Raw genomic sequence first — 22,071 nt, forward strand, 5'->3', positions numbered from 1 at the left:
AAAGCTCCCTATGGCTTTCCTCTGGGCTGAAGTGAAATTGCTCATCACGGGGAACTTTAGCATGCCTTGAAAATAAAGGCTTCCCGAGGGGACTGACTAAGCAGCCCTCCGTCCTCCCGGAGGGAGTGGTGGAAGAAACACAAGCAAAGATACCCTGCGAAGAAGAAAGGAGATACCCTCCATGAATGCCCCGAGTGAAGTGGGATTCATCAGGGCTCCTCCATCTCTGCTGCCTATGCTCCGAGTGTCTGTACACAGTTGTTGTCCTGGTCCAGATCCAGCCCTGTTGTCCAGCTCAGTTACTTCAATAAGCCTTCAAATTGCTTAACACATACCACACAAATGTTTCAACCCTGAGAATTTGTACTCTGGGCTCAAAATGTGATTTATCTTCATCTATGCCTGCAAGATTTATCAGCCCCAATTAAGGGAATGGCTGCGCTCTTTAAAGCGTGGTTCTAGTCACAGAAACCAAGTGGAGTCTCCTTTCAGTGAGTAGGACACATGGCCAAACCAGAGGGAAAAATTGAGAAAGATTTTTCTAAAAAAAAAAAAAATCCTTGTGCTTTTTGGTCAATTTTTTTGAAGTGTTGCTGATTTTAGAAACATTTGACCAACTCTGTAGTGAGCCAGGAGTCAGGAAAGGAATCATGAAAATTCAGTGTGTGTGTTTTCTTTTTCCCTCTGTTTTTCATCAAAATTTCATTTTTGATGCAATTTTTCATTAAAAAAAGAAATCATAAAAAGGATGCAGCACATCTGCTGCCTAAGAAAGGCCATCTGTAGACTTTCATCCCTTTGCAGCAAGGATTGGAGATGTCTCTGTGGCTGTGTACAGACATGAGGATAAGGGCACTTGTTTGCGTGCTCTGGGGAATCCAGCTAATGTATGGGAAGAGAGAACTTTAGCCTGGACAGAAAGGAGCCCTGGTGAGTACAGCAGTAGTTTCCACAGGCCCAGCAGACCTGAAGACCAACCCTACCATGCATCTTCCCTTCCTCTTGCCACGGTGCTGAGCTCCTGAGAGGAAGGCTGGCTCTGCCTTCCCTGGAGCGCAGTCAGAGCCCAGCCAGGAAATCTCGATGCAATGGGCAATTTCAGAGAACACAGAATCCGTTCTCTTCTCTAAAATGCTCTTCCAATCAATCTCCAAGGTAGATCCCATGCTCAGAAGAATAGGCCCAAAAATAACAGCCTCCAACAGGGTGAAACCGTACAACCCAGAAGAGCTGATCAAGAAATACAAGAAAAGAGGTCCCTAAGTAGGTGTCCCTAGGATCTGGCAAGACCTCCTCTGGAGCCAGATGACTTCAAGCCGGAGCCATGCTGTTAAATGCACCTCAGCTGGAATTGTGAAGGCACAGAAGACAGTCACCAAGACCCACACTGGAAAGAAACAGTCCTAGGAACTGCAATTGCTGTTGACGGGAAACTTCTTCAGACCAAACTTGCCCTGGAACTATATTATTTGTCTATCTGTTCAATTTACAACCAAATTAAATTGTAAAAAAAAAAAAAAATCATGATGAGGCATTCCAGGAGGTTCCTTCAGACAACACCAAAGCCTTTTGATCCATTTTAAACTTAAAGGGCAAACCAAAATTAGCACCAAAATAAACACCAAAATTCTGAATATTCAGATGATGGTGCTAATATGGTGGCAGAGACTTAAGGCAAAGAAGAACCAAAAGGTCCTTCTAGGCTGGATGGTGGGTGTGATTCTTTTCCAGTAACTACAAGGAGGATATTTTATTCCTCATCAACTTGCTTGAGTCAGTTTGTGTTGGGGTTTGTTTTGCTTTGCTTTTTCCCCAAAGAAAACTCTTTGTAATTAAGCCTTTTCTGGGCAGAATTTCAGGACGCATAGCAAAAATTATTTTTCTGCCTCGAAGAACTGCACTGTTAGTCATTTCTAGCTATAGGTCTCGTGTTAGAGGTACAGAACAAAACCCTGACCTTTTATGCTTGCTCTCTTTGAAGCTGGAGAGAGTCACGACTCCAAACTCCGCCACCAAGGGCATGAGTAGGTCTTAGGTCAGAAGTCCTGGAGTGACTCTCATCATCTCCGTCTCATCGAGCCCCTCTCACCTCAGCCTGCTCCACCTGCAGTCAGGTTTAGGCAACCAGACCCTGTCTCCACATCTGTCCCAGCCGCTCTGCAGGTGAGATTGTGGGGATCAGATGTCTTGAGGTGGGGGGCTCGAGAGGCTCCGTGTGTCACCGGTGCCACCCAGCACCAGCCCTGCTCGTCCCCTCGGCCGGGTCCCAGAGGATGCCCAGCAGCCAGCATCCCTCTGCCTCGGCTGTGGGGTCACCTCGCCTTTTCCTTTCCAAGCGCTTGCAACTAAAAAGGAGCTGATAAGCTGCCGGCCGGCAGATGGCGGGGTCTGCTTCTGGCACTCAGAGCGCAGCGGGCAGTTATTTTGCAGTTATTTTGCTCCCCACCAAGGCGTGGTGCCTGGCCGTGCCCCCAGGTTTCCCCCCAGCCAGGGGTGGGTCACGCGTGCTGCCAGAGCCTCTGAGACCCCTGGTGAAACAGAAGCAGTGTCACAGGATCTGCTACCTCACGCTCTCGCCTGGAGAGATGTGAATGATTTCAATCACACCGACAAATGAGATTTCCTCCTTGCAGGATACATCAGCTTGGCTGCTGCTCGGCACGCTCTGGGAATTACACTTCGGCATCACAGCCCAGCGATCTGAGAACTGCTGCCAGGACTGCACGGGCACCACCCCAGGACTCCCCAGGGCTTGTCACAGGGCTGTCCCTGGAGTGGATCTTCATCCTTGGCTTGGTTTACTTTCCCTGAGCCTTTCCTGTCAGGGTAACTGCTAGAAGTGTGAACCTCCGTGCTTCAGGACTGCGTGCCGGAGCATGTGCATTCCAATAACCAGCGGAGCAAAGCACAAGGTCCCAGCCCTTGCTCTGGCTCCAACCTTCTCCTTGCAAAGTGCTGTAGCGTGGGGATCTGCAGCTCTCCAATGCTTCCTGGCTAGGAGTAAAGCTGGGGGCCAGGAGGACGCCTCCGTTCTCACCTGCACACACATGGGCAGATTTCGCTCACATCTGTGCTCCTTCTGCTTTTGCGCAAGCCCAGGGACCTTCTGAAGAGCTGTTTGGGTGTCTGAGTCCTAGGCCTGGTCCCAGGCTACAGCTCTCCCAGGTTTGGGCTGCTGTGAGACATCTGCTGCCCAGGGCTGAGAAGAGGTTCCCAGGCCTGCTCAGAAGAAAACTGTCGCTGCCTGCTTGGCACCGGAGCTTGGACGGGAATCCTCTTGTTTTTCATGAGCAGGCTGAGCGGTCAGCACATACCACGAGCAACAGTCAGAGGAGCAATAAATAGCCTACCCAGACCAGAAGGAGACAACCTGTTCAGACTGCGCCGCTCATCCCCTGCGCCGGACAGAATGACTCTTGCTCTGCGTCAAGGTCCCGTGCGTGCCGGGGGAAGAACGCCTCCAGCCTGGCCCGGTCTGCACCGAGCGGGTCCTCGAAGAGCAGCCATGGTCGCTGCTTCGGTCTGCACGTCCCCAAGCCGTGGTAGGCAGCCACCAGGGTTGTCTTTGTTCCAGCGGGACGTCTCCCTCCTGCTCCTGAAGCCGTGCCAAGAGGCGGAAAGACATCACTGCGGGCTGGCTGCGGGCTGCTCGTCCGGGGCTGGTCCCCATTTGGGAACATGCCCCAGCACACTCCTGGTCCCAACCAAGGTTCAAGCTTTGCTCGCTCTCTGGGAAGAGGAGCGCTTTGAAAACGTCAAGGTTTTGTAGGGTCCATAACACCCATTTTCCAGCGATGTTTCTTTGTGGTCTTATGCTACCCATTGTGGGGAACAGGAGAGGTCCCAAGTAGCCAGTGCAAGCCCATCGCTGTCTGCTTCCCCTTTTTCCCCTTTAAGGTTTAAACCAGAAGTACGCACGGAGGGCGTTCCTACTGCTACAGGACAACGTTTCCTCCTAGTCACCTCGTGCCGAGCATCGAAACTGGAATAGCCAGGGGTTGTGAAGTGCTCTGAACCTGAAAAGTGCTAACTAAGAAAATAAAGCACAACACGAGTGTTATTAATAAATGCCAGCCGCTGTTATATAACTCCTAATCATGAGCTGCGTCTTTCGGCCCCCATTGTTCCATTGTCAGGCCCCATTATCTGGGAACTCTTACCCACCGACCACAAGAAATAGCCTGGGCTCTGTGGGTTTGCAAACTTTGTTGTTGGAAAGCTTTTCATGCAATTGTTTTTGCTTTGCGCTGTTGCCTTCCTTATTGTACAGATGTGGGTGTGTATCGCAGCCCACACCCTCTGTCTTTTGCCCCAGGATAACTTTGAAAATGAGCTGATCCATCTCAACCAGTGTTTTTCCTAAGAATTCTCTTTAAAAACAACAACATTCAAACCAAGAAACCCTCATTTTCCTGAAGTGAAGCTTGTGCTAAGGAAAGATGATGGCCTGCAACCCCAGCAGAATAAAGGCTGCACTTTATCCTCAGAAGAGACTCCCTGCAGGACTTAGCCCTGCTGGGGGGAAGAAGGGAGCTTGGAGCAGTTTGGGCTCTGGGACTCATTCGGAGCAGGGCTGGGCTAACAGCCCTTGGTCCAGGACTTAGTTTCTCCTTTGCTTCTTCAGAGACTAAACACACTCTCCAAATCTCCAGCCACGCTTGGGCTCCGGTTCAGCAATACCCAAGGAAGAGCAGGAGGGATGCCTACGCTCCCCGAGCACAACGCATCTCCTCCACACGGCACTTTTCCTTCCCGGGCATCACTCAATCTTCTCCAAAATTCAACACCACCCTCTTGCTTCTGAAAGAAGACTTAAAACAGACCAGCAAAGCTTCCCAATGAGCAGTGCGTGGCTCTCCGTGTCACCTTCATGCTGGCCAGTACAGGGTACACCAGCATGGGAAGCTCTGTAGCTCGTGGCTGTTGGGCTTGGTACTGTCATTTCCCCAGGTTCAGGCTAGAACTGACCATGCTGAGAAACGGTTTTTTGGTCAACGTGAAAAATTTTGCTGAACTTTGCCTGGGTTTGGGAGAGAAATTATAAATCAAAACCAGAAAACGCTGGGCAAACAGCTTTTGGTGTTCAGTTTCCGAGGCCTTTATTTTCTCTACCAACAACATGTTTTAAAAATCAGTGCTTTTTTTTTTTTTTTCCTCTCATTTTGCTGGAAACCTGAAATGACACAGGCGGCTAAAAATAGTAACAATGCCCAACCAAGTCATTGGTGTTTTTCAATCAGCTCCAATGCAAACTTTGGTGTTGGCTCGGGCAGGATTTGTTATTTTTCTGACCAGGGCCTGTATTCGGTTTGTGAATATATCCAACCAAAACGATCAAGGGAAGCCACCGACCCGTTCCTGAATGGTTTTCCCTGGAGCTCATCCAGTGCCTCGCGCCTTCAGGCAGCAATCACCAGGGGGCACGGCGATGCTCCCGGGATGGGAACCGGAGTGAGGACACCCACCCAGCATGGCAAAGAGAATGCAGTGCTGTATTTTCACCCTGGGGAGATGTGCTGAGGGTTGGAGCCAGCCTTTCTCACCCCTGGGAGAGATGGCCTCTGAGACCATGCCCCAAAAGCCATCAGACAGTGTCGGTGGCTGCGTCTCCTCCCCAGTGAGCCCAGGCTCTCCCAGATCACTGCTCCCAGAGCCTCGCACAAAGCGAGGGCACAGAACGTAGGTGGCCACCACCAGGCACCTTCTCGCCTGCTCCTGCCCGGCCGGTCCCAGAGCTTTCCCTTTAAAAGTTACGGAGCCGCAGGGCTGGGCACAGGGCTGGAGGTTGTGTGTGCTGCGCGGAGAGCTCGGGCAGCCCAGGAGACCACTCTCCTGGGACCTCTGTGTGGCACAGAGACGTCTACCTAACAATTGAGGGAATATTTTCCACCCAAAGAATCCATCTCGTGGTCCCCTCTTCATTTGTGACACAAGGGAAAATGTGAAGCAGCCAAGACGCGTGAATCACTGTCCCAAACAACATATAATGAACTCATAAAATCAAAGGCAGGGTTTGTTTCAACCCGTGCTGCCAGGGCTCCTTGGACATTGTCTGGAATGAATTTAAGTTGTTACAAAACTCTCTGTCTCTATGTGTGTGTCTCTCTTCCCCCCAACCCGTCTTTCTTCTCTCCCCCCCTCGTGCTCCGCTTTCCTCTGATCTTTCCCCTCCTTCCCCTCCCACCTTGCCTCTCCCTCTCCTGCCTCCTCTCCCACCCACCCCGGTCCTTCCCTTCCTCCCCATCACCCCGGCCCTTCCCTGGGGAGCCCTGCTCCCCCAAATCTCGGCACTGCTGGCACCCCCAGCACCTCCCAGGCAGACTTCTTCCCGGGACAGATCCGAACGAAGCCTCGCAGCCGCTGACCGGGGACGGCAGCGCTGCCTGCTCGCTGCCACGCAGCCACACCACGAGACCCCTCTGGGCTGTGCTGCTCTGGCTGCTCGGCCCCACACTGGAGCCAGCAGTAACCAGCAGAACCAACCCCACCAGGAGCACTCCTGGCACCACGTTGGGTGGTGCAGGTGCCACGGTGAGGGGCGTTGTGCCCCAGGAGCACTGCAGTGGCCGTGCTGGGAAGGTGGCCGCACTGCCCTCCTGCACCGCCTGCTTCTGGGAGCTCTGAGCTGCACCCTGCTGCCACCAGCACACATCCACGTGAAGCTGCTGCTCCTGCAAGGCTCGAGCAGGTGCTCACCCTCCTCCTGCATCCCCCCAGGGCCTGTCCTCAGCCCTCCCAAAGAGGCTGAGGAAGCCGGCCCTTAAATCCCAGCAGCACTTCAAAACCCCGGGGTTGTTCCCACCACGCTGCTGCTCCCCACCGCTCAGGCTCTGGAGCCGTGGGCTGCTGGTGGAGACACAAACACGGCCTGCCCGTGATGGCAGCGGGGAAGGAGCTGGCCCTGCCACCCCAGGGACCCGACTCAGTGCCTCCACGCTGCCATGTGGACCCCGCTGGCACTCGGGGACAGGGCAAGGCCCCCCCCACGGGCAGGCTGGTGCTTCTGCGTGGAGCTGCACCAGGAGCTTTCACAGCCAGGAGACCTCTTCCCCTCGTTGCTGCTACAGCACCGGGAGCGTACGGTGCTCTGATGGTGACACCAGCAGCCACTTTCTGTGGTGGACACCCTCTTCTCCAGCGCTGCGCTAAGGAGCAGGCTCAGGTGTCTCCGAAGCACGAGGCGGGAGGACATCGCCCTGCTCCTCCTGTGCGAGGCTGGTGGGCACCTGCGTGGGGCTGGGCAGTGCGAGCAGCCAGGAGGGGGTCCCCAGCACCTGGAGGCGATGAGGTTCATTAAAACAGCTCTTGCTCCTTGTGCCAAAGCCAAGGTTTGCTGCTGGCTCCAGCCCTGAGGACAGCACCCGGGAGCCCAGGCACGGTGCGTGTGGATGCGCCCGAGAGCCAGTGCAGCTCCGAAACCTCTGCAGCCGTGCTGCCACCGACAGCACGAGTTGAACCACAAATATCCCGGGGGAATGAGCATCCCGGTGCGGTGATGGGACCGTGCCCAGGCAGCCGGAGCCTCTCCCGGTGCTGCCAGGCCACGGCTGCCGACGGCGGGGAGACGGCTCCATCTCCTGGCTGCGGCGGGGCCGGATCGGGCCTCGCAGCCACGCACCCAACTTCAGTCAACAATTCCTGCGCCCACCAGGGTCTGTTTCTCTTTTCTGCTCATGCTTGAAAACGGGGATTTATGGCAGTGCTCAGGCAGTCTGTGGATAAATGAGACCCTAAGCCCCAGACACTCAGCACCCCCCTGGAGTGGGGATGCAGAAGGCAGAGGTAAAGGTGTATCCCCCTCCTCCTGCGGGGTGTTTGCACCTCTCCGCAGTGCCCCAGGCAGACCCCATCTGTTCCTGGGGGCAGCAGGGGGGCTCGCACTCCAGAAGAGACCAGGAGTGGGGACAGGCTCCGAACACAGGGGAGGTGTCTCTGCCAGGAGGCTGAGGCAGGTGGAGGGCAGAGCATCCTTCAGACGGTAAATGGAAGAGAAAGGAGGGAAGCGCGAGGACTGTGGAACCACCCCGAGGACGAGCTGGTGGCTACACCAGGATGCTCTTCTCTCGGGGGGGGTCCCGGCACGGCCGGCACCAGCAGGGGGCAAGCGAGCGCCGCGCATCGCCGCCAGCCCCGGAGCCCCCCCGCTGCTCGCTCCCGCTGCAGGTTCCCCGGCGGCTGGATCGGGGGTGCGGGATGCCAGCCCCGAGCAGAGCCGCAGGGACTGCTCCGGCCTCCTGTGCGTGCCCCTGTCCCCCCCCAGCAGCCCCTCGCCAAGAGGGAAGCCTGCCTGGCAGCAGGCAGCCCCACCGGGGCAGCGTGGGGAGCAGGGGCTGGATGCTCACGCAGGGCAAGAGCGGTGAAATTTGGGGGGCCACAGGTCCCCGCAGGAAGCAGCGTGTTGGGGACAACGTGCTGCCTTCACCTGCTTCTCCTCCCAGCCCTCCTGCCTGCTTGTCTGAGCAGGGGGTGGCACTGTGTGGGGGGCACCTCTAGGCTGGTGGGTACCCTGCCCTGGTGACGCTGGCCTGCTGAGGGACAGACACCAGCACCCAGCAGGGCCCAGCTCCTGCTACAGCAAATGTCCAGCCCCTGCTGACATCCTCAGCACCTCGTGCGCCAAGCCCAGATCCACATTTTTCTCTTGAGCTCCTTGCTCATTGCTGGAAAGAGGTGGTGGAAATGGGGAGCAGTGGAAACGGGGAGCCAGATTCTGTCTTTCTCAGCTGGGCTTTTGCTGATGAGAAGTCTGTTTACACCAGTTCCAGGACTCCCCATACGGTGGCCAGTCCCTCTAATGTCACTCGTGACACCCCAGGACAAGGGGTTTGACATCTTCCTCTGAGCATGGAAACTGTGGGAGCTGATGCAGCCCCCGGCTCAGCACCACCCTGTGGCAGCCAGGCCATGCTGGCTCAGCATCGTGGCTCATGTCCGTGATAGTCCTTGTGCTTTCTGGTGGGGAAAATGCCCCCAGGTCAGTCACTGGGACAATTCCAGCTTTGTGGCACCACAGGATCTTGGAGCTGTACCCCTCCCGCCCCCTTTCTTTGGCCATCCCACCCCACTCTGCTTTCAGGCCCATGCACAAAATCCTGCACTTTCCTGAAAATCACGGGCCTCGCTCTGCACCATGCTCACATCTGGCCCGCGTGCAAGGCAAACGTGCGGGCTGGCCCTGCATTTGCCTCCCCCTTCAGCATCTGCATTTGGGCTGCGCAGCTTGTGGCTGGGCCTCCTGGCTGTCAAAGTGCTTGAAAGAGATGATGGAGCTACAGCACACCCGTGGCATCTGACTTCAGGAGCCCTGAGTTTCCCTGAGCCATCTCCCAGCTCTCCTCTTCCCTGTCACCTGGTGGCTTTCCCCTTGTTTGTGCCTGTCCCCGCCGCTGGAGCTGGGGAAATGCATTTTGCGCATCAAGGCTGCGGGAGCTGCAAACAGCGTTTCCCTCGGGCCTTGTGGCCAGCTGGGGTCTCCTCCTCCAGCAAGCATCTGCCAGCCCAGCAGGGGAGAGCAACCCTGCAACCTGCTTCCCCGAAGCAACAGGATGTGGCTAACCAGGTCCTGCGGGAGCGGGCCAGGAGGGCTGGGGGGGGCTTGCACAGGTGGTCCGTGCCCTGAGTGCAGCGGGTGGGCAGCTCCAGCGCCGCGTTGGCACCTTGCCCTCCCCTCCACCTCCCCTGCTCTCTCCTCAAGCCCTTGCCTTCGCTGCAAGGACATCTGCGGGCGGGATGTGGGGCTGAGCCTGGGGGCTGTGCCGCAGAGGGGCAGCTAAGCAGGGGGGGGAGATCCAGATCCAGGTTTTCTGCTCCCCTCCACTGCCTCACACAAATGCTGATTAAGTTCGTTTCACTTTCCTCCCCCCCCTCTCCAGGACTCCTGGAGCCAGCTTGAACGCAGGTGGCCCTGGGGCTGGCTGGGGGGCAGGCGGCTCCAGGGGAAGCCTGGGGGCAGCTGTCCCGGGCTCTGGAGATGCCCACGTTTCGCCTGCCTCCTGCCCGAGCATCGCAGGCCAAGTCCAGCCTTGGTGCAGCAACACGTGAAAAGCCCCCGCATCACGGGATGGAGCCGATCCTGTAAGAGGGGGCTGCTCACTCCCCGCCTGGTAAATCCCTCTTTTCTTCTGCTCTGGGAAGCAGGGGAAGGATTAGCAGCCACCTTCCTTGCGGCACCAGCTGAGCCCTCGGCTGCCGGGGCTGCTCGCTCCCCGCTCTCAGCCGGGTCGGAGGGCACAACGAGCAGGGCCAGGCGATGGGCACAGCTCGGGCACAGCCCTCTCCCATGCTCAGTTCAGCGTTGGGGGGCTGCTCAGGGCTCCGGGGGGCAAGCAGCGCTGCCACCCACCTGCCCCACTTCGTGCCGGGCAGCGAGCGGCTCGGTGCCCCGACGGGGAGGGCGCTGCGCTCCTTCCCTTCTCTTCCCTTGCCTTCTCTTCTCTTCCTTTCCCTTCCTTCCCTTCCCTTCCGCTCCCTTCTCTCCCCTGCCCGCTCCGCTCCCCGCCCGGCCCCTTCCCGGCCCGCTGCGCTGCGCTGCGCTCCCGGCGGGGCGGCCGCGGCCGCGGGAGGGCGGAGGCAGGGCTGGCAGCGGCGCGGCGGGCGGCGCACACACGCACACACACCTCCCTGCATGTGATTAAATGGCTCGAAATCTGCTTCTGATTTCCTCGGGGAGGTGACTTTTCCCTTCTTTTCAACCCGGGATTTATTGGAGCCTTTTTACTCCACTTCCAGGCAGCGGCCGGGGCTCAGTTTCTCCACTTCTAGATTATTATTTTTTTTTTTTTTTTGTAATTATTTTTTTTTTGTTCCTTTTCCTCTCGTTTTCTCCCTTCCCTCCTTCCCTGCCGCCTCCCGCAGCCGGAGCAGACACGGGCAGTGCGGCGGAGCGGGCGGGCGCTGGGGACCCGCCCGCACCGCCGGAGCAGCACTCCCGCTTGGCACAATTTCCCTTTATTTTGCTTTCTCTCGTTTTATTTCCTGGCGAATTGTTACTATTGCATTTTCTTTATTTTTTTCCCCTACTCTCCTTTTTTTTTTTTTCTTTTTTTTTTTTTTTTTCTTTTTTTTTCCTGTTGCCATCAGCCAAGGGAAGGGGGAGCGGCCCCCGCTCCCTGCCGCCCGCGCTGCTGCGGCGGCCCCGGCTCCTGTCGCCGCCGCGACCCCCGGACCTGCCACCGGACCGAGCCCGCTACCTGCCCGGCCGCGGTAAGCTGCTCCTCCAACTTCCCGGCACGGCGGCCCCCGCCGAGCAGCTTCCCTTCCCACCGCTCCCTCCCTCGCTGCCTTTTATTCCTTCTTCTCCCCCCCACACCACCCCAACCCCCCCCACCCGCCCTTTTTTTTCCCGTTTCATCCTTTCGAGCCGGGCTCCGGGCTCGCCAAAAAACGGGACGGAGCCGGGGAAGGGGGTGTGTGTGTGTGTGTGTGTTTTTGGGGGGGGTGCCTCCCGCAGCTCCGGGCTCAAAGCTCCGGGCGCTTTGTCCCGGCCCGGCTCGGCCCCGTTCGCTGCCGCTACCCTGGGCGGGGGGCCAGGGGGGGTGCGCGGCGCTGCACGAAGCCCCACAGCCGAGCTGCTCGGCGGGGGGGGCTCAGCCGAGCCAGGCTGCCGAGGTGCCAGCCCCGGGGTGGGGGGCGCACGGGGCAGGCACCAGGCGGCCCCGCACCTCGGCTCTGCCCCATCCCAGTGCGGCCACCTCCGGGGCACCCCTGTGCAGGAGGGGGGCTTCCCCCCAGGGAGCGCTCCCCCCGCTCAGCCCCCTCGCTTTGAGGGCACCCCAGGCTGCGTGAGACCCCCCTGGGCACCCCCGCACCGTGGCTGGTGTGTGAGCGGGACGTGGGGCAGGGAGAGGGGATGGGAAGCCCGGCTGCGTTTGGTGGTGGGTTTGCCTTTCTGCCTCGGAAATCCTGCTGAACCCTCGTTTCTTCAAAATGCTGGCCCTCCCCTGGCTTCCCCGTCCTGCTGGAGAGTGGGCGGATGGAAATACCTTTACGGGGGAAGGACTAAGTGCCGTGCTGCGGGACGTGGTGCTCAGCAGTCCCCCACAGCCCGGCTCTCAGCATGGAGAGCTGGGTGGGTGAGGAAGGCCCTGGGCAGGAGCAGGGGCAACACGGACGTCCTGCGGCACAGTGGGGCAGTGCCCGTGTGTGCATTCAGCTGGGGATGTGTCCAGGCAGTGGATGGGACAAGAGTCAGGCTGTGGGACCCGTAGCCGGGCTCAGATGATACCGAGGCCAGACCTGGACATGCAAACCCCGGACGGCTGGAGGTGACACCCGTCCTTCTGCTCCCCCACAACCCACAAAGCCTCCCGCTCTCCGAGGGATCGGCGTGCCCTGTAAGCAGTGCAGTGGGGAAGTGGCCTGAGCCGTGCTTCAAACATTCCCTTCAAGGTGGCTGGCTGGCTGGTGGGCACCTTTATTTTCTGCAGTATTCCCTCTATAAAACAGAGGGAGCTGCTGTGCTTTTCTGACCGCCCGGTGGAGTGAGCTGGCGAGGGGACAGGAGGTCCTGCAGTCCCGGTGCTGGGTGCACGGTGGGCTGCAGGGGTCCCAGCCCCACGGCAGAGGTGCCGGTGGGCGCAAGCAGGAGGAGGAAGGCGAGGTAGGTCTCTGTCAAGGAGAGGACAGGTGCAGTGCTGGCTTTGGAAGCAGCCAAGGTGAGTTTGCAGCCTGGGAGAGAAGGATCCAGGCCCAGGGATGCAGCTGAGTGCACCATGGCCTGCGATGAGGAACCCTGCAGAAAGTCAGGAGGCTCCAGAGCCCGAGCCAAGCAGCGCTGGTGCAGCCCCCAGAGCACTGGCACCTGAGGTTTGGGCCAGGGCCTGCTGCCGAGGCCCTTTTTGGGCAGCAGCCGGAGGAGGTACGGGGCAGAGCAGGGTCCCCAGGAGGAGGCGAGCAGCAGCGCAGGCCCTGGGACATGTGCTCGTGTGCCGGAATGGCTCCGTCTTCCTCTGCCAAAGAAGCAGCCAACTGCGCCGAGGGTGCTCGCAGCACCCCCATCTCCTGTTCCCCCACCCTCTTAGCCAGGCCCTGCTCCATAAGGAAGCAATTATTTTGTGCCCCCATGAGCCCCTCCCCGAGCCTGCGCAGGACACTTGCGCTCGGTATGGAAATGCGACAGATTTTCCATATTCCGCTTTGCCCCGTGATGTTAAAAACGTACGTGACAGCCTCTTCCAAATGCTGCAGACTTGGCTGGCACTCAAGCAGTAACAGGCTGTGTGACACCAGGGGCATGAAATATTGTCCCAATAGCCAGGGAGAAAAAACGAGATGTTAGAGTGCAGTGTGTTTCCGGCCCCGTTGTCGTGAGCCATCCCGTACCCGATGTGAGAGATCTTTCAAAGCTGGCCAAATGTTGTCATCTCTGAATACCATTTTAAATATTCATCCAGACTATTTTCAACATCTGTGCCCGGCATGTTATGAAAAGGCAACAAGGGACGTTATGGAAACCAGATCGCTTTATTCCCATATGGAGCGGGAAGGGGCAGAAGCCACGAAGGGTTCTGCGATGGGGCCGCCGGTCCCGTGCCCCCGCTGGGCGCAGCGGGGGGCAGCCCCTGCCCACCGAGGGCTCTCCCGGCAGCGCGTGACGGAGCGAGCGGCACGGCAGGAATGTGCAAGGGGGCTCGGGGGCTGGGATGGGATGGGATTAGGGCCACGGAAAGCAACCAGCCGAGTGGTGGCGGGGGTTATCCAACGGGGCAGCGTCGAGGCAGCTTTTTGCTCCTGCAAGGCTGAGGACCTCCTGGATCCATCGTGTTGGGAGAGGAGGAGATCTCTGTTGGGAAGCCCTCACCCGGCAGTGCAACAAAACCGAGCGTGGCAGCGAGATGGGCTCAGCTCCATGGTGTGCGGACACTGCTGTGCGTAAAGCTCGCTGCTGGGGAGAGCGGCGGCTCTGCTCGGGGCTGTCGGGGAGCGGGGCTGGCTCAGGGCACCCCGGGGAGGCTGCGGTGCTTTGCACAGCCCCATCCCGTCCTCCCAGGGGGAAGCTACCAGAGCAGGAGCGGGTGACGCGCCCGAGCATCCCGTCTTTGACAACTTCACGCACACGTCTGAGCGGCCTCGCCACGGTTTGGTTCTGGGTGGATTTCTCTTTTTGTTTTCGATAACCTAGGAAATCTGGGCTCCGTTTCACCCTTTTGTAATGTCAGGCCGAAGTTAATTCAAGCCAGGCCAGATGCTGACCACAGGTATGCCAGTGTAAATTTGAATGGAGTCGCTTACGTCTTGTTTGGCCTGGTCTGAATGGAGCTGCTTCTGTCTGATGCCAGAGGGGCTGAGGTCAGAATCTGGCCCATCCTTTCCTGCATGCAGTGTAATTTGTATGCGTCTCCTGGCACCGCTGGAGTATCATATGGCTTGTGTAATGCTCTCTCCGGCCTGCCAGAGTGCATTGCAATATCTATCACCGTGAGTGCCTGCCTCGGGAACACGCCGCCTCGTAATTGCCCACGAGTCGCACATACTTTGCGGAGCAGAGGCCGAAAGCCCGAGGGGCCGCGCAGAGCGCCCGGCTCCCCGAGCGAGAGCAGATGTGGGCACCCACGCGTTTACAGCCTCCTGATGCTGAACTGAGAAATGGACGGAGAAGGGGCTTGGAAGGGAACACGGGGACCTCTGCAGCACCGTGAGGGCCGCTCAGGAGCTTTTGGCCATGTCTGGTGTGGGCTGGGAGCGCGACGGCTCCGCCGCTGCCACCCCAGCGCCCGCGTCCCCGGCCTCTCCCCTGCGCCACACGCTCGCCTCCGCCTCGTTCCTTCCTGCCGGAAAGCCGAGCTCAGTCCCAGCGCCTTGGCTGCGTGGGGTTTTTCCTTTCATTTTAAATATTTCTCGGTTGCGTTTTCAGCCCAGCGACACATGGAACGATTTATCCGTGTCCAGAGCCCGGTTTGGTCCTGACGCATTCCTCTCGTTGGGAGGGCCCAAAGCCCCCCAGCTGGCACCGGCTCGGCGGGTGGGCACGGAGGGGTGGGCGAGGAGCCTGGGGGCCTGGCAGCTCCCCTGGCTGTGGGGCTGGGGCAGCCCCTCTGTAGGGCTGCCCCACAGCCAGGGACTGGGGATGTTGTCATCAGCAGGGGCTCATAACGAGGTGGCAAAGCACAAGTGCTGGTAGCAGCTCCATCCCGGTTAAGGGACGCGCCCTGGTGGTTTGTGCCCATTTACAGCTTTCCTGAGTGCTGTCTGAGCACATCAATTGTCCGCTCTGCAGGCACCTGAGCCAGGCTTTGTCGGGGCTTTGCCCAGGCCAGCACAGCTCTGGGATGAGCTGGCCGTGTGGGTTGGCCCTATCTGAATCCTTTGGATCGAGTCCCTACATCCTCATGGCGCTGGATCCCCCTCATCTGCTCAGGTCCCTTGGAAGGTGTCTCCTGCCCTCCTGCCCTCCTGCCCCCTGCTCCATGGCCGTGTCCCACCACGGGGATGCTTTCAATGCTGCCACCCAGGATCGCCCCCCATGTGGGATGAAGCTGCACCCGGGAGGGACCGAGCATCCCCTGACCAAACCAAGGCTCACGCTCTCCCCAGGAGGGCCGGCTGAGCCCAGCACCGTGCTCGTGGCCCACGGGGACAGCCCAGCTGCTCCCCCCTGCCCAGCAGGGCCATGCAGAAGGGATCCCCATCCCCTGCCCTTCCACCTCCACGACAGCAAGTGCCCTCCCTCGCTGAAGCCACATTTTTCAGCGCATGACTCAGGCCTCCAACGCAGCCCCGAGGGGATTTGCAAGGGACACGCTGTGGCCCGCTGCGGTGGCCGGGCTGCAGCGTGCGGCCGGCCATCACTCGGGCCGCTCGCGGCTTCCCCCGCTGCTTTAATTGGAGAAGGCTGTTCTAGTGCCGCAAAGGTCCCGGGATCAAATCTGACTAATAACCCCTTTCCCTCCCCTCCCCGTGCTGTTCCACTTAATCCCGTAATTACCTCCGCAAAGCTGCCGCTGCCCTGCGCTGCTCCGCGCTGACCCCGGGCCTGGGGCAGGCACCGGGGTCGGGGTTTTGGGGAGGTTTGCTCCTCCTGTCCTGGCTCACCTGCTGCACCTGCCTGGGGGTGTTAGGTCTTTCTAACAGGGCCGATAGGCACTGAGAGCTCATGTCTGCACCCAAACACAGCACGGCCAGTGGCGGGGTGCCTCCTGGAGGGGTGGCAGCAGCACCCCAGGGAGCCCCTGGTGGGGCTGGGGTGGCAGCGAGCCGCCACCAGCACCTCCAGAGGCGGCTGCTCCGGGGAGAAAGGGTGCGGAGGTGCTGTGCGTAGTAGCTAATTTTTAAAGCGCAAAGCACTTCTGAGTGTTAAGGCATCGGGACTTCCTTCCAAACCGCACGGCTATTAGCATTCCCCAAACAGAGAAGTGAGGAAATCGCCCACCTCAAAAATGCAGCCGCTGCTGGGGAGGAGCGCGGCGGCGGCAGCTGGGGTGGCGGCCGCTTCCTCGGGGAGGGCGAGCCCTGCGCCACTGCGCTCCTGCCAGCACACGGCAGTGGCCCTGAGCTGGTGGCCACCGGCCACGGCCTTGCTGTCACAGCCCGGCTGGAAGATGCCAGGGCACCCTGACCCACAGGGCACCCTTGCCTTGGGGTCTGGAGTCGGATACCATGGATCCGGCGCGGGGTCATTGGTGCTGCTGACGTGCCTGGGGCTGGCTCAGCGCCTTCTCCCTCGCTCAGGGAGCGGTGTCTCCACTTGGTTCGGACTGGAGGCACTGAAGATGGGGACTGGAAGGGGGGCAGGTGGGGCTGGGAGAGAAATACCCACCGCCGGGCCTCCCTGGCAGCTTGCCGGCAGCCCAGGGGTCACGCTGAATATGCATAAAAGGGAGCAGATTGCAGCTGCCCTCCTCTCCGATACGGAGGTGAGGCCCGCGGAGACCACCGGCCCCGGCTCCCTTTCAGCAGGATAATGGGGTGAGCTGTGCACGGAGCGTGTGTGTGCATGTGTGTGGTCTCGAGGATGATAATGATTTCCATTCACGCGGTGCCTCCGCAGCGCCGACACGCCACTCGGCAAACGCCGGAGCCTTGGCTCCCGAGCGGCTCCTCCCCAGCCGAGCCCCAAAATTTGGGCACCAAACCACGGAGCACGGGAGGGAAAGCCTCTCCCCATGGGTGTCAGAGGCAGGGAGGCAGTGCAGGATGATCTCCCATCCCCCAGATGCGCCCCCGATGCGCCCCAAGGGCAGAGCTAACCCAGCCCTGAGGCTGAGCGCCTCCGCCTCGTCCCCTGGCTGCCGTCGGGTGCGGGGGCGCAGGACGGGAGGAGAAGGGGGCCCGGCCTCCGCCGGCAGCAGCAGAGCCGTGTCCGTGGCTGGCCTCCTCCCAGCAGCAGCCTTTGGGTTGATTCCCACAGCTTCTGCTGCCGGATCCCAGCCGACAGCGTGCTTATTACACGCTGGAGGTTTGGGTGGTTTCTCAGCATTTTCAGGCTGCATCCGGGGGCGCCGAGCAGGATGCGGCTGCGGGTGGAGGAGACGTCCCTGGGCAGGGTCCGGAGGGTGCCCTGAGCAGCTGGATGCACCTCCTGGCTTCTGGGGCACCGTCACCACCAGGGCTTTCTGCTTTCTGCCCCCTGCTCCGAGCTTTTCCTGCAGGGTATCCCTCTGTAACACCAAGCTGTTAAGTTTGCAGGGGGGAATAGTTGGTTATGAACCTCCAGGGGAGTTCTGGTCTTTATCCCCTGATTGGAAAGGTGTTTTTGTGGAAGGCTGGGCACACAAGGGTGCTCACCTGCCATGCGTGGCGCAAACCTGGCTGAAGGCGGTGAGGCGCTGGCAGTGCCACCCCTGCTCCGTTTCTGTCCCTGCTGTGTGCAGGTCCTCGGTCTCCTGGTGTCACCACTCCCCGGACCCTGCTCACCGGGCACTGCAGGTGTGCTGCAAGCTGCAAGGATGCCCCCTGGACAGGAGCTGCTGGTGGATACTGGGTCGGGGTGCTGACACTGGGTCATGTTCTCCTCGCAGTCTGCCCGGGGAGGAGAGGGTTTGGGGTGAGAGGCGTATCCCCCGGCTGCAGCACGGTGCAGCAGTGCTTGCAGCACACCGGGTGGCACAGTGCGTCCACTGCAGTGACAGCCACGTCCCTGCTGCCCACGGGAACCTGCCTTTGGGCATGGTCTCGGGCATGGTTTAAGAATCACCTTTCGGGAAGGGGCCCCCACGCCCACCTCTGCTCCCACAGCACTCGCCCACATTCGGTTTTGGAGCAGGGGGTTCCCCATACCCTGGGCACCCTGGGGACGGTATCCCTTATCCTGCACTCTGCTGGGTGCCTGGCCACCGAGCACAGAGGATGTGGCTGCTGGGGAGATGCAGGCCACGAAGGCAGCTGCTGATTTTCGGCAGCAGAAACCTCCCCTGCCAGCAGCAGCAGGGGGAGCAGAGCGCAGGGCTGGCTGTGCCGGAGAGGTCTCAGGGGTGCCATCGCCTTCCCTGCTCCCTCTGGCCAGCTCAGAGCTGGGCATTGGGCACTGGCAGCCAGGTGGGGCAGGGAGGAGGATCCCCCGTTAACATTTTGGCACAACGCAGACCCCCAGGCCCTGCAGTGCTGTGCTGAGGGGTGCAGGGGCTGGGTTTTTGGGGATGAGGGGTGTCTTCCCCTGACCGTGCCACGGAGAGGGCAGTTCCTGTGGGGCAGAGGCAGCAAGAGTGACCTCTTGCCGGTGGGAAAGCTGTGGATGCGTGGTGGTGTGATTTGGAGGGCTACTGGCTCGTAAACCTCTCGGGGTCAGAGGCAAGAGAGACGCCTGATGCTGCAGGGTCACGGGAAGGCAAAGAGGTGTAGGGTTGTGGCCTCAGCCAGCTGTGACAGCGTCGCGGGGCTAATTCCCATCTCCATGGTCCTGCTGTCGGAGTCGATCTGCTGCAGCTCGGGGGCATCACCTTGTGCATTCGGGGCCGTGCATGAAAGCCTGAGAGCCACAGGCAGGTGTGAACATCCCCGCCCTGCCTGAGACCTGGGAGGTGTTCCTACAGGGAAGATCTGGAAACTGGTGTTGTCCTCCTCATTCTGATGCTGTAAATACGGCACCACGAGCTAACCACCTCTCTGCCCCGCTCCCCAGGTGCCCCGTGGGTCGGCACGGGGTGGGAATGGGCACAAGTCGAGGGGCCTGGGTGTCAGGCACATCCCCAGCCCCCTGCACCGGGTTGCGATTCACTCTGTGTGCTCTCATCCCAGGGAGGAGCCGCTCCCCTGGCCCCGGGAGGATGGAGGTCCTGCAGCTCCTGCGCCTGCTCCTCACCACCAGCATGCTGCGCCTCTCCCAGGCGGTGAATCCGTTCGTGGCCCAGCAGACCCCCCCGGACCCCTGCTACGACGAGAGCGGAGCTCCTCGCCGCTGCATCCCCGAATTCGTCAACGCAGCCTTCGGGAAGGAGGTGCACGCCTCGAGCACCTGCGGGAAGCCCCCGACGCGGCACTGCAACGCCTCCGACCCCCGCAAAGCCCACCCGCCCGCCTACCTGACCGACCTCAACACCGCCTCCAACATGACGTGCTGGCGCTCCGAGACCCTGCACCACTCGCCCCACAACGTCACCCTCACCCTCTCCCTCGGCAAGAAGTTCGAGGTGGTCTACGTCAGCCTCCAGTTCTGCTCGCCCCGGCCCGAGTCCACCGCTATCTTCAAGTCCATGGACTACGGCAAGACGTGGGTGCCCTACCAGTACTACTCCTCCCAGTGCCGCAAGATCTACGGCAAGCCCAGCAAAGCCACCGTCACCAAGCAGAACGAGCAGGAGGCCCTCTGCACCGACGGCCTCACCGACCTCTACCCGCTCACCGGGGGGCTCATCGCCTTCAGCACCCTGGACGGGCGGCCCTCCGCCCAGGACTTCGACAGCAGCCCCGTGCTGCAGGACTGGGTGACGGCCACCGACATCAGGGTGGTTTTCAGCCGCCCCCACCAATTCCGGGAGCTGGGGGGGCGTGAGGCTGGCGAGGAGGAGGGGGGCACCGGCGCGGCCCCCTATTACTACGCGGTGGGCGAGCTGCAGGTCGGCGGGCGCTGCAAGTGCAACGGGCACGCCTCGCGCTGCGTCAAGGACAAGGAGCAGAAGCTGGTGTGCGACTGCAAGCACAACACGGAGGGGCCCGAGTGCGACCGCTGCAAGCCCTTCCACTACGACCGGCCCTGGCAGCGGGCCAGCGCCCGTGAGGCCAACGAGTGTCTGGGTAAGTGACCCCCACCATTGCCATCGCCACTGCGCTGCGCCCCCCTTCCCCAGGGCTGGGACCCCTGAGCACCCAAGGGATGTGGCCGTGGGGCTGAGCATGAGTGCCTGGCACGGGTTTTGAGCCTCTGTTTCCTCTGCTCTGCTGCTTGGTTACCTGCACCCAAATCCTCCAAAGGCACCACGGTGGTTTTTTGGCACACACGGGGACCGTGCAGCGTGCCGAGCTGTGTCGGCAAGGGGTGTTTGCCTTGGGCAGTGAGCTACTTGTCCCCAGGGGAAGCACGGAGGTCACCTGCATTGGGCTGGGAGCAGGCAGCAGCTGGGTTTCTCCACCCAGCAGGGGTTAAGGAAATGTCTGAGCTACCCCATTTCAGCCTGTTATCCCTCTCGCTCGGTCTGGCACGGTGCTGTGCGCAGTGGTTTTAGCTCATCTCTCCTTAAAAAGGTTTGTGTGAGTCAAAGGCACTTGTAATCTACGGAAACTTTTCACAAGTATTGAACCCACATTGTTTTCCTGCCCCACTCTCGAATCTTTTTCTATAGGATTTCTGTGGAGGCTTTTGCCTTTTGTCCTGATCTGTGCAGGGTGAGGGATGCCAGAGCCCTGCAAAGCTCTGGGAGAGGGGGAACAACCTCTCGCTCTGCCTGGACCAGAGCCCAGGTCCCAGGGGGTGGCAGGAGGATGGAGACAAGGGAAGCCGTACCATCAATCAGCCCCTGAAAGGCTCACTGGATGTGCCAGAGGTCAGAGGGACTTGTTAGTATTTGTGATCGATGTCTTGTTGAGATCCCAGCTGTCGGCTTAAATATATCTGGGTTGCAGAGGATTTCTTCTGAGAATGGCTAAAAAGGCACTCGATGCAAATGAAGTGGCCGAGCTGATGCTTTAAAAACACCTCGTGCCCTGTGGGAATGTGTCAGCTCCGGCGCTTCCCCGTTTGTCTCAGAAAGACGAGTTTTGGAGCAAAATTTGGAAACCGCCTCTGCTCCACACCCTGCCCCCAGTGCCTGTAGGTGTGGCTGGGGATGGCTCAGGTGGGGGCCAAAAGCAGGACCCCAGCCCTGACCCCGATGTCCGGAGTTTTGGGATCCTGGGGCACAACTTTGGCACCGTGTCCTCTGTTCGAGTGACGCAGCCGAGCAGAGGAGGCTCTGCCAGCTCCGGGGGGGGTTAAACTGGAGCAGACCCTGGCCTGAGACCCGGGGGAAGGATCTGGGGCTGGGGGGGTGCTAGAGAAGCTCCCGGCATCCTTGGCCGGGGCAGGAGGTCCCGTGTGAGGCCTTGCTCCTGCACATCCCGGCTGCAGCCCTCCCCGCCCCCAGCCAGGTCACCGTTTTGGCAGATGGGGCTGAAAAGATAATCGAAGGAGAGAAAAGAAAGGCAGGGAGGAGGTGGGGGCGCAGAGCGGTCCCTTCAAGACACCCTGACAAGCCCCACACACAAAGGCCCGTAGCCAAGCTGCGTGTGAAAGTGTTTTTTCCTGTTGATTCGATCCCCTTCTTTCTCCCTTTCCCCTCTCGGGCTTTGTGCCCTCTCTGAAGGGACCTGAAAGAGCTTCTCCATCACACGCCTCCGAAGGGCTTAGCGGCTGAAAGCTGGATTAGCTCCCCGAGCCTTCCCCTCTGTGCCTTTCAACAATGACATCTCCCCAGCCAGCACGAACAGACGCAGCAATTAGCACCAATTAAAAGGAGAGGCCGCCCGGGAAGTTCCCTTTGCTCGGCCCAGACCGCGGGGTTTCTGACTCCGTCCCGCGCCCCAGCCCCGCGGTGCCGAAGGTCGCGCCTGGCCGAGGAGGGGACGAGGAGGAGGAGGAGGAGGAGGAGGAGGAGGAGGAAGAGGAGGAGGAGGAAGGTGCGCCTGGAGCCTGGCAGCCCCAAGCCAGCAGAGGGGCAGGGATGG

General features: G+C 60.0%; 1 protein-coding gene across 2 annotated transcripts in view; it reads left to right on the forward strand.

The window, feature by feature from the left end:
• The first annotated feature begins 11,067 nt into the window (after nt 1–11,067).
• The window catches only part of NTN3 (netrin 3), a 28,452-nt gene continuing 17,448 nt past the window's right edge, over nt 11,068–22,071 (forward strand). The window contains exons 1-2 of one of the 2 annotated variants that reach the window (XM_068699316.1): nt 11,068–11,202; nt 19,171–20,166. In XM_068699316.1, coding sequence (XP_068555417.1) covers nt 19,200–20,166 — 967 coding nt within the window. In that variant the 5' untranslated portion in view covers nt 11,068–11,202; nt 19,171–19,199. Of the gene's footprint in view, nt 11,203–16,804; nt 16,903–19,170; nt 20,167–22,071 lie in introns of those variants that run through there. The other variant, XM_068699317.1, reaches the window with a different exon arrangement.

This window comes from Anas acuta, chromosome 15 (genome assembly GCF_963932015.1).
Source record: "Anas acuta chromosome 15, bAnaAcu1.1, whole genome shotgun sequence".
Classification (NCBI taxonomy): Eukaryota; Metazoa; Chordata; class Aves; order Anseriformes; family Anatidae; genus Anas; species Anas acuta.